General features: G+C 32.2%; 1 protein-coding gene across 1 annotated transcript; it reads left to right on the forward strand.

Annotated features, from left to right (window-relative positions):
* Positions 1-264: 264 nt before the first annotated feature.
* LOC107361405 (metabotropic glutamate receptor 8-like) lies at positions 265-12,090 on the forward strand. Its single transcript, XM_089267580.1, has 8 exons — positions 265-503; positions 577-1,081; positions 6,227-6,388; positions 7,135-7,383; positions 8,472-8,640; positions 8,823-9,786; positions 10,804-10,932; positions 11,018-12,090. The coding sequence occupies exons 1-8, from the start codon at positions 333-335 to the stop codon at positions 11,261-11,263; spliced, it is 2,595 nt and encodes an 864-aa protein (XP_089123706.1). The 5' UTR covers positions 265-332; the 3' UTR covers positions 11,264-12,090.
* The last annotated feature ends 1,199 nt before the right edge of the window (positions 12,091-13,289 follow it).

Genomic DNA, 13,289 nt, shown 5'->3' on the forward strand with positions numbered 1-13,289 from the left:
GATAGAAAAGGCAAAATTTTGAATTATCGATCCATTTTCTAGTTTACCAATTAGCTTCAACATTACAAAACATTTCCTTCGATCGATATTCATATTGAATGGACAATCTTTCAATCAATTGATTCGATTGATGCTCTTCAATGAACTTATTTGGGAATCAATTTTCTGATTGAAATCTGTTCATAAAGAGATTTAAAGTTTTCGCCGGAAAATTGTTCAACTTTTGTTCATAAAGACTTTAAAGAGATGTTAATTTTTTTCGATTTTTTGTCTTTACAGGAGTTCACATTTTAGACACTTGTTCACGAGATACTTATGCCTTAGAACAAACGATGGAATTCGTCAAGTCTTCGTTGACCACAGTTGACCACACTTTGGATGACTATCAATGTGATGATGGTTCCTCTCCTCATCTATTGGCCTCAGACCCTGTTGTTGGTGTTATTGGAGCAGCATCCAGCTCAGTGTCTGTAATGGTGGCCAATATTTTACGTCTTTTCCAGGTTTGTTTAATCGTCTATAAAATGGTTAACAACTTGTTTAACCTTTTGTTTTTATTTTTTACCAAATAATCAGATTCCTCAAATTAGTTATGCCTCGACTAGCATTGAATTAAGTGATAAAAGTAGATTTGGATTCTTTTCTCGAGTTGTTCCACCCGATAGTTTTCAGGCTCAAGTTATGGTTGATATTGTTAAACTGTTCAATTGGACTTATGTGTCTACCATTGCTGAGGAAGGTGAATATGGTGAGAGAGGAATTGAATATTTTAAAACGCTTGCTGCTCGGGAAAGGATTTGCATTGCTGAAGGTGTCAAGATAACCAGAAATGCTAAACCAGAAGATTTCATTCGAATAATTAATAAACTCTATTCCAAATCAAATGCTCGTGGTGTGGTACTTTTTGTAGATGAAGACAATTGTCGTAAACTATTGAATGCTTCCCAAGTAACTGGTAAAGTTGGACACTTTGCATGGCTTGGTAGTGACTCTTGGGGTCGAAAATTGTATCCAGTTAGAGGTCAAGAAGACAGCGCAGTTGGAGCAATTACAATATTACCAAAGCGAAACTCACTGCCAGGTAAAAGGAAAACTTTCAAAGCTCTTTTAAACCCATTTTTGTTCATTAAAACATTCCTTAAAATATTGAATGACAGCGTTTTCGGAAAACAAAAGTTTAACTTTTTCAAATTTTCATCGCTATTCCAGACAAATATTGTCCTAACTCAAAAATGATTCAGAATGGAAGAGTCAAGTCAAAAAGTCAAATCTTGAATGTTGAGTAGACTCGATACTAAGCAATACTTTCCAGTTTTAGTCAGAAGAAGTCGTAGTTATTCATAAGTCGTTTCTCCAACAATACAAGAGGACACAGGATCAAATCCTGGTTCAAAGACTAGAGTTTACAGAAACTCGAGCGAAAGCTAAAGTCGCTTCTTTCAGTCTTAGCTTCTCTCGGCAGACGCTAAGTTTGTATTGTTTTAGTAAATTAGTGGAAGTGAAAATTAACTCTTTATTGTTGAGTCTTCTTGGACTGAGCAAAGGACGAAGGTTTTCGTCTGTTATTGCTTAGTCTTGCTGTTCTCAAATAATTGTGTTGATTCAGTTGAAATGCGCGGACTTTGAGGCCGTTTCTCGGCAACCACTGACGCATTCTCAATGAAACTCATCTATGCGACTTTTGGTCGTTTTAGTGATTCTTTTAAAATTGTTACAATGGATTACAAAAGTGCCCTTAAAAGTTCAATTACTAAAGATGAAGTCGTTGGAATCGTTAAGTATCTCGTTTATAAAGATTACAGTGCTGGCTTAATTCATCAAGAGGTCAATAGACTAATGTCTGGTAAAGGACCTTCTGAGGCAACCATAAAACGCTGGTGTGCAACTTTGAAGAAGGGCCAGAATCTAGAGAAAAGAAAATTCCGTCAGAAATGAATCAACATCATTTTCAACCTGATATTTCCTCCATGACTTGCCAAGAACAACATCATTCTGAATTATCACATTTTGCTTCAACTTGAAAGAGAAGAAGAAAATTCCAAGAAAAATTTTGACAACTTTTCATGATTAAACATTTGTGAACTTTTCTCTCTATTTGATTGGAGAAGAAGAAAAATTTTGAAACTTTTCTGAGAAACTTTGATTTTCTAATAAAACACTTCTCTTTACAAAGAAATATAACAAACAATATCAACTAAATATTAATGATATTAGAGTTGAATTAATTTGGTGAAAAGTGAAGAGAAAAGGTCAAAAAATGAGTTAAAAATTCTGGTCAAATTTTCAGGTTTATTTTATTGTTAATGTTTGTTTTGCGCCATTTTTGATTCTGAAATTTTCTTCTCACTCAATCAAAAGTTTTTCAAATGAAATGGAAAAGGAAAGAAAGAGCAAAAAATAAAGTTGCGATTCCAGGGAATTTCAATGTCCATCCAAGTGAAATGAACAAGAAAAACCTGATTCAATTGAGCGATCAAAAGACGAAGGAAAGAAAACTTTATCCGCTCATGATTTTGTGACCCAAAAAACTCCAACAAACCCAAAAATGAAAATATTTAAAAAGTTGTCAACATAATCAATAACAGCGCAAATAGAGAGTTGACTTTGATAAATTTGATTGTTTACAATGGAGTTGATTCTTATTGTTTCTTACATCATTGGTAGACATTGCCTGAAGCCAGGTTTCAATAGCAAGTCGATACAAACATAATGGATGAAAAATTTCATCTTGAGCTATCATTTGGAAACTGAAAATTTCCACCTTCCATTATTTACCTGAAAACTCTTAATAACAGTTGAAAGTGTTTTTGCCATCGACTATAATTTTCCGTTTTTCACCTTTTCTCAACACTTTTTTCATTCTTGTTTTCTGAGGAAATTCATGAGAAGAAAAAAAATGTTTCAATTGTTTTCTTTCTTCTTCTTTTTTTTTCGATGTTCACCTTTTCAAGTTCAACTTGTTTTTCAAACGCAATGCTACAAGAAAAATAAACTTGCTTTGATAGGCAAAAATGGTTTCAATGTTGGATCGAAATCGTTGCTTTTCTTTTCAATGATCGACATGAGATGAAAATTGTTGCTTCCAATCATGTTCATGTTCCATCATGTTTGGTCCATTCTTTATCATTTATTATTTTTTCTTTTTCTTTTTTTACTCTTTTTAACCAAATTCAAATGAGGGCAACCTGATTGTTAACACCAAATGTCTAAACTATCGACTATGAAATGAGATGAAAAGGATAGGAAATGATAATAATCACAATTGAAAGGATTACATTTCACATAGGAAATGAGAAGGAAATGAATTGAAAAGATTGTTCAATGTGAAAAATCAATTGAATAGGAAAACAATTATTACATGTTCAGATGAACATTGAAACTTGTAAATAGAAATTCAATGCATTTTTCCTTGTTATTTTACCATTTTATTAGATTACTGGTTTGTGGCCACAAAAAAAGTGTCCAATTATCTTGAAGGATTTCATTTGTATAACATACTCGATTTAAGGTCAATTATTTCGCTTTTAGAGCTGAAATGAAATGAAAATCAATTTGTTTTTATAACAGTCTGGCTTTTTGCTTAACAAAGTGAACAATATTTTATTAAATCTTTCATCTGATTTACAAAACAGAATATTGATATTCAATTCACTGATTTTATGTCCGAAAATCGAGAAATTAAAATAATCAAAAGAAATGAAAGATTGGAAACACAACACAGATGTAAATTTCGTGGAAAGAAGAAGTAAAGTTTAATTGAAAATCAAAACTAATATGTTTAAGTTGAAGGTTATAATACTGAAACTATACATGGTCATGATTAACTATTACATGTGACAACTGAATAACTAAATATTGAAAAACGAGAAAATCTTTTCCCAGAATTTACAGAAAATTTGAGTTTTCTGAAAATGATAAAAATTGATTCAAAGTTAAATGGTAAAATAAAGTCTGAAAGTACATTAAATTCATAGGAAATAGTGAAGCTTGCATTGAAGCGATTATTAGTTATTCAATTTGAATACATTTATCTGATAATTTGCATTAAATATTTGAGAAAATTTGAATAATTCATTTCTCTGGATCGAACAGCAAACACCTAAACTCTGATTTTCTAATCAACTGAAATCTCTTTCAAACAACAACTAAACTTTATTATCCAATTGCAACTTCAGACTTCACTGGGAGGCAAAAAGAGTATCATTCAACATTTCAACACAGATACCAAAGAGAATCTCAGTGTTTTCCAATTTATACATTTCATGGTCATATTCATCGTCGAGAATAATCTCATAACAAGATTTAGAAAAACTCGAAACATTGCAAAGATTCTTTTCGTTCTACTTTCCAAATCTGAATTTCTAGATCGCACAATTTTCTCTTTTCGTCATTTTCGATGAAGAAAATAAGAAAAAAAGTTCTTCCATTGAAAGGAAACTTTTCCTCCCCAAACTCTGTAAGGTGAAATTGCATGAAAAGCTGTTGCTTCATTTTATTGAACGAGATTTCCATTTGATTTGATATTCACAATGAAAGCTTCAACCTTTTATTTTTCTACTTAATTTCAACCTAATCCATCCTTTCATTGATATAATCAAGTTATTAAACTTTTATTTTGAAAATTAATCTCGAGTTATTATCAATTCAGAAATTGAATAACAATGAAAATGGTGAAAAGATAATTTCCTCTTTCAAAGTTGATCATTTTGATTGAGACAAAATAATCAATTGTGACTCTGTAAGGTCATTGATGAATTTCATTGAACCATCTAATTTGGTTATCCTAAGAATGTTATTAATGCTTAAACATGGCTTCTCTTTATCCTCATCCTCAGCATAATATTGATAACTTTTTTCACTTTTTCCTCTTCAGGTAAAATCTCTCAATACAATTATACGAAAGGTTTCATGAAAGGGAAACATCTTTTGTCAGCAATTTTACAGCTAAATATCAATAACAATTATCATTATCTTTTTTTTCAATGGAATGAGAAGAAAATGAACCAAAAAAAGATTTCTTCATGGCAACAATTCTGGGACACTTAATTTGAGAGAAGAAGAAGAAAAGTTGAAATTTTATTTTCTCTTTTCATGAGAAAAATGAGAAATAATTTTGAGCAAAAAAAGTTGTGTTCACTATTGGAACCCAAAACGTATAATCAAATCTGATTAATGCATTGTTAATGTAACCTTTTAATTGTTAATGATCAGTTTCATTTGTTTTCTGCCTTCAACTTGATTCGAGTTTAATTTGTCGTAATTGTCGAGCAAAAACTGAGTTTTCCTTTTTTCTTGTCTTCCTAAAATGCTCAATCATCTTTTATGCAAATTGCATACAAACTGGATGAGTTTAATTAAACTATGATTTTCTTGCAATCACTTTTGACACTTTTTTTCCTGGTCAAAGGTGATGAAGAAATATAACGTTTCAAGAAAAGCGATGGAATGATAATGGTCAAGAGTTCTGAGAAAATGAATGTCAAACAGATTTTGTGCTGGAGAAAGAGTCATTCATCATTTTTTTGGGTTTCATTAAAGCACTTTTGGGTTCAACTGTTGAAATGGATTGAAGTTTAAAATGAAAAATTGATTGAAGTTGCAATCAAAGTAAATGAAAGTCCTTTCAAGTGCTATTGATATTAATGAATCTAATGAGTTGATACAGATTTAATCTCCATTTAAACTGCTAATGACTTTATGACAATTGTTGAGCTCTTTCACAATATAAATGACAAATTGTCTTCATAATGAAACAGTTTTAATAATGTAATATTTTCCTTTATTTCACTTGATTTACTTTTCCAACTTTTTTTCCAATTCCAACTTCAAGTTTTCATCATTTGTTCAGAAATAAAAATCGGAATAAGGTCATCACTGAGTTTAAATTTCGAGTTTCTAGGATAATCTCATGAGAAATGATTCCATAATATTTTTCTAATGCGAATCATTTTGAGCGAAATTGGAATTGAGCTGAATTTTGGAAAGAACTTAATTTTTCTTTCGATTTTACGATCTTTGATAATCTTTTGCTTTTCTTCATTTTTCTGGTAAAACTGAAAACGTTGATAGAGTTTAATTAACTGGAAAATTATGGAAACTTGAATTGACTTTTAAAAGCTATTCTTGAATGTGTAATGAACATAAAATGGGTTTAGTTTCAAGTGAATTTATCAAATGATAATTTCTGTTCTTTTTTTCACAATCCAACAATCGCGTTAAATCTCAGGTTTTGATGAATATTTTAAAAGTTTAAAACCATTGACAAACAAACGCAATCCTTGGTTTAAACCATTCTGGGAACAACATTTCAACTGTTATTTTCCAGAGACTGTCAACTCTCCTGAGGCTGTTGTTAATTTAAAACCTTTGGACCGGAAGAAATGTACAGGTAAAGTACAACTGATATTAGTGGTTAAGTCACTCATCAAGTTGCTTGAAAAAAGTAGAAGAGTAAAAATCACAAGCAAACTATTAATAATAGCAAATTGAATGTTGGCTTTCAAACGATTTGCCATTATAAACAGACGAGTATAAATAATGACAATCTAATAAAGCAACAGCTCAAAGGCATAAAGTGGAGCAAGATGAACAAAATATAATTTATAAATGAAATAAAAAGTTGTTGCCCACCAAAAGAGGTAACCAGAAAAGGTGTTTGGTTTAAACGCAAAAAAAGAAGCAAAAGAAGACGAAAAATAGACTCTCATTATCACAATCAGAATCTAGTTTCTCTTTTTGCTTCACTTTATCAAATCAAAGTTATTTTCATGGCAAAATGCTCGAAATGCTAGTGAACCAAAATCCTAAGAAGAGTAAACAGAATTCATATTTTCCTGTTAAATGCCATTAGACAACCTGGTAAAGTTATTTTTATGGTGAATATTTAGTTGGAATTTAAAGTTATTTTTGCTTAACAAATATTTTTATTCAACTTTATTTTCATAACAGTCAATGAGAAAAATGCCATTTTGATTTATCATGAATTTTCAAAGCAAACTGTAGACTTGTTGGTTGTTAATGGAAAATCGGAATTTTCCAAAAACTGAGATTTCGATTTTCGAAACTGGAATTTTTCGATCGAAAATGGATTAAGAACAATTTTTTTCAATGATTTTTTTCTCGCTTCTCTTGCAGGCAATGAAGTCTTAGTCAAGTATGAACAAGAAGGTTTGGTTCCGTTCGTTGTTGATGCCGTCTATGCCATGGCTCATGCTATACATAATCTATTATCTGATCGATGCCGTCCAAAAGTACCGAAACCAGTTGACCCTTCAAACGAAACACGACTTGAAAGTGTCTTCTTTTCACCTGAAAGTCTCTGTGTTCGAGCACCCATCAAAGGCCAAGAACTTTTATCTTACATTCGTAAAGTTTCCTTTTCAAGTAAGTGACCAAAATATTCCATAAAAGAGATTTTCTAAATTCTTTGAGCGAATACAAAACTGGGAGTGAAAACTCCCTGCAAGAGGCAAGAATAAAAGTGATCGTTTCTGCTCGGTGTAAGTAATGAGGTGCAATTATCGGTTCATCACAATGTTCAAGATGTTATTGAAAAGATGTTTTTGTATTCATATTTTCATTGCGAACAATAAACTCGAACGAACACAATTCATTTGTAGATATTATCCTTGATACAGCATTTTCATCTTTCCACTTGTTCTTATTCATATTCTTTACTGATAAGTGGATAAGTATTATGTTCATTGAGCATTCATTTATCGCTACAGATAGCAATTTCGTTGGTTTGAAGAAGAGGAAAAAATGATGACAAAAACAGATCCAATAATGAATAGAGAAAAGTAAACGGAAAGAAGAAACAAAATTGTTATCTCACCGTTATGATAACACTTGTGATGGAAGCCATTGTTAAGAGGAAACCCAAAGAAAAGGATTGAGTGAAAACACGAAGATAACACAAATTGACATTCAACCTTATTAATAACTCGCACTCGAGTTGAAACATCATTTAACCCAAACAGTTAAATCTTTAATTACATTTGGAGTTAAACATTTTTTGCATCTTTTCCGTTCCAAGTTCAGGACTAGAGTCAAATACCTTTCAGTCAAAGATATTAATCAAACTTTTCTGGTCAGTTCTCGTCAAGTGTCGACAACTTTGATAATTGTTTCTCATTCAAAATCAATACTCATTTTATTGACTACTCAAGTAGCGTGAAGAAAATATATTAAATGGAAAGAAACAAAATCTCGAATAGAAACAGTAACTTGACGATAACTTGAAGAGATCATTTTTTGGGCAACATTTTCTTTGAAACCTCTCAGAGTATTGAAAGAAAAAATTCGAGCAATTATCAAGTCTATCAAGAATCAATTGAAACTCAATTTATCTTTTGGTTTCTTTTTTACTTCTTATTGATACAACATTGCCTTTTCTGGTTCAAAGAAATTTCTCATTTCGATTGAAATTTTGATTAATTTTAACCGATTAACTGGCTTTTTTCACTATTCAGGTTTACAGGGAATGACTGTCAAGTTCAATAAAGACGGCGATGCTCCTGGTCGTTATGACATCTTTCAATATCAAAGAGTCAAAGAATCTTTAGATTATTCAAATTCATCCGATTCTCAATCTCCATCTGAATATGATTACATCAAGATTGGTAACTGGGAAAGTGAAAGGTGAGTTTTGAGACTCGAATTTGGAATTTAAAGAATTTTGTGAAAATCTTTTTGTCTTAAATTGAAATTAAATTTCAATCGAAATTGAATTTAATTGAAAAACATTTTCATCGAAAAAGATTTCAAAGTTGACTTTCTAGACGAAATTGATTTTTTATTTCCTTTTTTCTTCTTCTCAACAGATTAGTGTTTAATTTAAGTCAACTAGAGTGGCCTAATTTCGGTGTTGCTCATTCGAATGAAAGTGGCTTCAGTTCAATTCCAAGTTCCGTTTGTAGCAAAGAGTGTGAGCGAGGTCAATTTCGTCAGATACATGAAGGGCAACCCTGTTGTTGGCATTGCTCTTATTGTCAGGAGAATGAGCGAATCTACAATTTAACCGATTGTGTGGCTTGTTCACCCGGCTATGTTCCTGATGAGTACAGAGAGACTTGCACCAAGTTACCCGTCGAATTCATGAGATGGGACTCTCCGTGGACTATTGTGCCCGCCGTCTTTGCCTCACTCGGCATTGTGGCCACAGTGTTTACCTGCATGACCTTTATTAGGTTCAACGAGACGCCCATCATCATGGCTTCTGGTCGTGAATTGTGTTACATTTTGCTTCTCGGCTTGATGGTTTGTTACATCGTCAGTCTTCTTATCCTTTCAAAGCCAACTCTTTTAACCTGTACAGTGGTTCGTATCGGCCTGTGTCTGGGCCTTTGCATCAGCTACTCTGCCATACTCACCAAAACCAATCGCATTTCCCGCATCTTTAATCGGGGAGTTAAAAGTGGCCTGAAACGTCCTTCCTATACTAGTCCAAAGTCTCAGGTTGTCATTTGTTCCTGTTTAGTTTCCGTTCAATTGGTCATCGTTGTTGGTTGGCTCATTCGTGATCCTCCTTCCGTTGCCGAGGTTCCACAGAAGCTGGGCACAAGAAAGGTTGTTGTTCTGCAGTGTGGCATCTCAGCCACGGCAACAGCCATTTCACTCATTTATAACATGATTCTTATAGTTTTTTGTACAATGTATGCTTTTAAAACTCGAAAAATACCCGACAACTTTAACGAAGCAAAGTACATTGTCTTTACCATGTACAGTACTTGTATAGTTTGGCTGGCTTTTATACCAATCTACTTCGGTACCAATAATGATTTTAAGGTGAGTAAACTCGATGAAGCAAGCAACGAATATTTCTTCACTCTTTCCGGTTGAGTCGAACTTGAAATTGAGATTCGACACATTTTCAATTTTTTTCATTTCGATTCAAAGGATATACAAATAAGTTCTTGTTGAGACAAAGTGGACTTTTGTATTCAGAAGAAAACAATTTTTTCTCATTATAATGCAACTAAGAGATTGATCAACTGAAACTAAGCTTGTGATTTGAGAATAATTTTGCTGAAATTAGTAATAAATGGTTCATTTAACTTCAATATATTGATCAAATTGAGTCAATGAAAAGTATCAACAAAAAGGATTATTCAAGTTGATTCAAGTAGGAAAACGGTTTCAATCGACTCGAAACTTTCCATATAATGGCGAGTAAAATTGAAAATGTTAATCAGACGAACCAAAATTTTCATCAATTGTATTAATAGACTTTTCATGTTAATCGAAAAACAAAGTCAATATAAATTGAGACAACAATTTGAATGGAAGCAAATTATTCATAATTATCAACTGCAACATTACTGTCAGTCAACTGTAAATATCCACATTTGCATAAATAATGCTAATAAAGTTGTAGTCAAGTTTCAATGTAAATATATCAAAACTAATCTAATTGCTTACGATTAACAAAATTATGCAAATTCAAGAAACAGAAAGGTAAATGCGCAATCTTGAACACTATTATTCACTCAAATCCGATCTGAAGTGTTTAGATTTATTAATAAATTTCATCGATTTTGTCCAAAAGTTGTTCCTTTTGTTGTTTCGATCGATCACAATCGACATTCAAATTGAAAAAATTGATAAATATTTCTGAAAAAACTTTCAAAATTCTCAATTTATTAAGACATGAATTTAAATCGTTTTACAGTCTACTCTTTATCTGAACATTGAAGCATGATTATGAACTCTCTTTGTTTGAATTAGAAATTGATTGCAATTTGTTTTAAATTTTTATGAATTGAACAATAATCTTGATGAATTTGTCTCTCTTTTGTCGCTCAGATCCAACTTGCCAGCCTATCGACGTGCATATCAATCAGTGCTGCTGTTAACATTGGATGCCTTTTTACACCTAAATTGTACATTTGTTTATTTCAACCTTATAAAAATACTAGACATTCGGGTACACAGGTATGTTTTAATGTGGTCCTTGTGCTAACATTGTTAGTTGGCAGAAGCAATTTTAATGTGACTTTTGTTTACTGATTCTTGATAGGGTTCTGGAGGTGTTGGTACCTTTACTACAAACTCAACAAGCAACGCCCTTCGGTTTGCTCGACCAACTAGTTCTGGTGGATGTGCTGCTGCCATAGCAGCTGCTACTCAAGCCATTTCAGCTCATCAATCAGCACCAACAATAGTGCTGCCTGAACCCTCTTCGGGTGACTTGAAGACAACGTCAACAACAAACGGAGACTGGAACTCGCCAAGTCCTGAAGATGAACAAAATAGTGCCATTTAACTGTTGACCTTTTTTTACCGTTACAATAAGTCTTTCAGTTATCATCTTCATTTAATGATAGCAATACAATTCTTGTAGTCCAAACAATTAAACATTTTTCAGTCACTCATCTTTCTAATTCAAGTTCGGAGACAAGCTGGAGGTTTTCATGAACCACACAAAATATTCATATTTTATTGGTAGAGTCGCGAATAAAACGTTTATGAATAAAGATTTAATTCTCATTGACAGAGGATTCGGTGGATGGGTAGTGATTATCAGAATTTAAAAGACAGTTTCAAAGATGAAGAGATATTTGCTAAAGCTTGAAATAATTGCACTCGCATTTTCATGAGCTTGAGGACAGAAGTACGAAATGCTCTCTCACCCAAAACTATCGAGAAAAATGAGTGATGGATGAGAATCATTCATTCATAAGATGCAACAAAGCTGAACAGTCGAGGCTATTGGGGGTACAAACCTTGAGGCTGAAGTTTAAACCTGTTGAATCAATAAAAAAGACAATTCATGTTCGATTCTGTGTAATCTGAAAGTTCTGAATCGCAATTTCGCTACTTTTATTGTTAACCAAATGAAAAATTTTTGAGTAAATTTTCTTTTCAATTTATAATTTATTTGTCCCGAAACCAACCTTATTAAGCTTACATTTATTTTGTCTAAAGAAATTTAGATTATTGTATTACTATTAAGGAACTGTTATGCTCAAGAAAAAAATGAATCTGGACCTTTGGAATTCGCAGACTTGAAAAATTAAATTGTGTCGATCTACCATGCAACTGTACAAATTAAACTGTATTAAGTTATTAAACTATAAATTTAATTACAAATTCATGTTCTAAATTAAAGTGAAAATGATTATTGATACTGCTCACACCAATATTGATTGGCTCAAGTAAATTTTTAAATTTATTTCATTAATTTTCCCTTTTTCTTGTAATTTGCAAATTTTTGAAAGACATAACTGATACAGCTTGTGTGCGAACGCTTCACTTTGAAAAGCTTGCTACAGAGAATTGCCAGTAATTTGGACTCGCTTGAAATAGCTTATTTACACTATTCGTCGAGCATTATAATTCATTATTTTCAATTTTCTTTAATCGAGCAAATTTAACCTAAAATGTTGCTTTGAGCTGAGTTTGCAAATTTTTGAATTAACATTTCACGCAAGAAAATTAAATTAAGTTGATTAATAACTCAAAAAGTCGAAATGAAATTGAGTGAAATCCAAATAGAATTCTTCCCTTTTATAATAAGGACCATTGAAAAATTTAGTCTAAATTACTGGCCGGTCTCTGTAATAGTATAAAAAGCCATTTATGGTTCTACACAAAACCAGTTATCGTAAAAATTGCAAATAAAAGAATTGTATTCAAAATTAAACAAGAGCCAACTGATATCTTAATGTGTCTATTTGTAGATCTTTACTTAGGCCGAGCTGCTTCGATTTTTGCAACTGTTGCTTCAATTGTTTAACAAAATCAGCAAAATTGTGATCTTTGTTTGAAATATCACATATACGACATCTACCATGTATACAACGCTCAATGTGCAGCCGATATTTACAACAAGGCACAAGTTTTACACATCCTGAATATTTATATTTTATCAGCATAGCGTCCATCTCTTTTTGTGAAATTGAGGTACGATCATCAGGTTTTCTTGACTGTATCGGCACAAGCACCTGTGCTCCCGGAGCGTTCATTGATTCACGTACATTACATTTTAAAGGACAATATGGTTTCTTGGATGCGTAATTTTTGACATAATGCGCAACACAAGCTTTGCAAAAAACAACACAAAAAAACACTTAGGGTTCGTTCCATGAATAGTTGGTTCTCTAGCAGGATTTGCACAAAACAAACATAAGTATTATTCGTAACAATACATGTCGATAACCCTGCCAAGTTTGAATATCTTAAAAGCTATCACTTTCTTTTTCTTGAGTATAACGATCTGCCAAGCCCAAAAACTGTCGAATATGCATCAGTTAATTACTATGAGGGTTAGGGTTCCGGTTTGAAGCCAT

The sequence above is a fragment of the Tetranychus urticae genome, chromosome 1 (assembly GCF_039701765.1).
Source record: "Tetranychus urticae isolate SD_2017Ah chromosome 1, NJAU_TeUrti_SD_1.0, whole genome shotgun sequence".
Taxonomy (NCBI): Eukaryota; Metazoa; Arthropoda; class Arachnida; order Trombidiformes; family Tetranychidae; genus Tetranychus; species Tetranychus urticae.

Excerpts from the sequence above, each read along its gene's own strand:
- LOC107361405 (XM_089267580.1), top strand. The coding sequence starts at position 333 with ATGGAATTCGTCAAGTCTTCGTTGACCACAGTTGACCACACTTTGGAT. Across the intron at positions 504-576 it reads ATATTTTACGTCTTTTCCAG|ATTCCTCAAATTAGTTATGC; the intron begins GTTTGTTTAATC and ends CCAAATAATCAG. Across the intron at positions 7,384-8,471 it reads TCGTAAAGTTTCCTTTTCAA|GTTTACAGGGAATGACTGTC; the intron begins GTAAGTGACCAA and ends TTCACTATTCAG.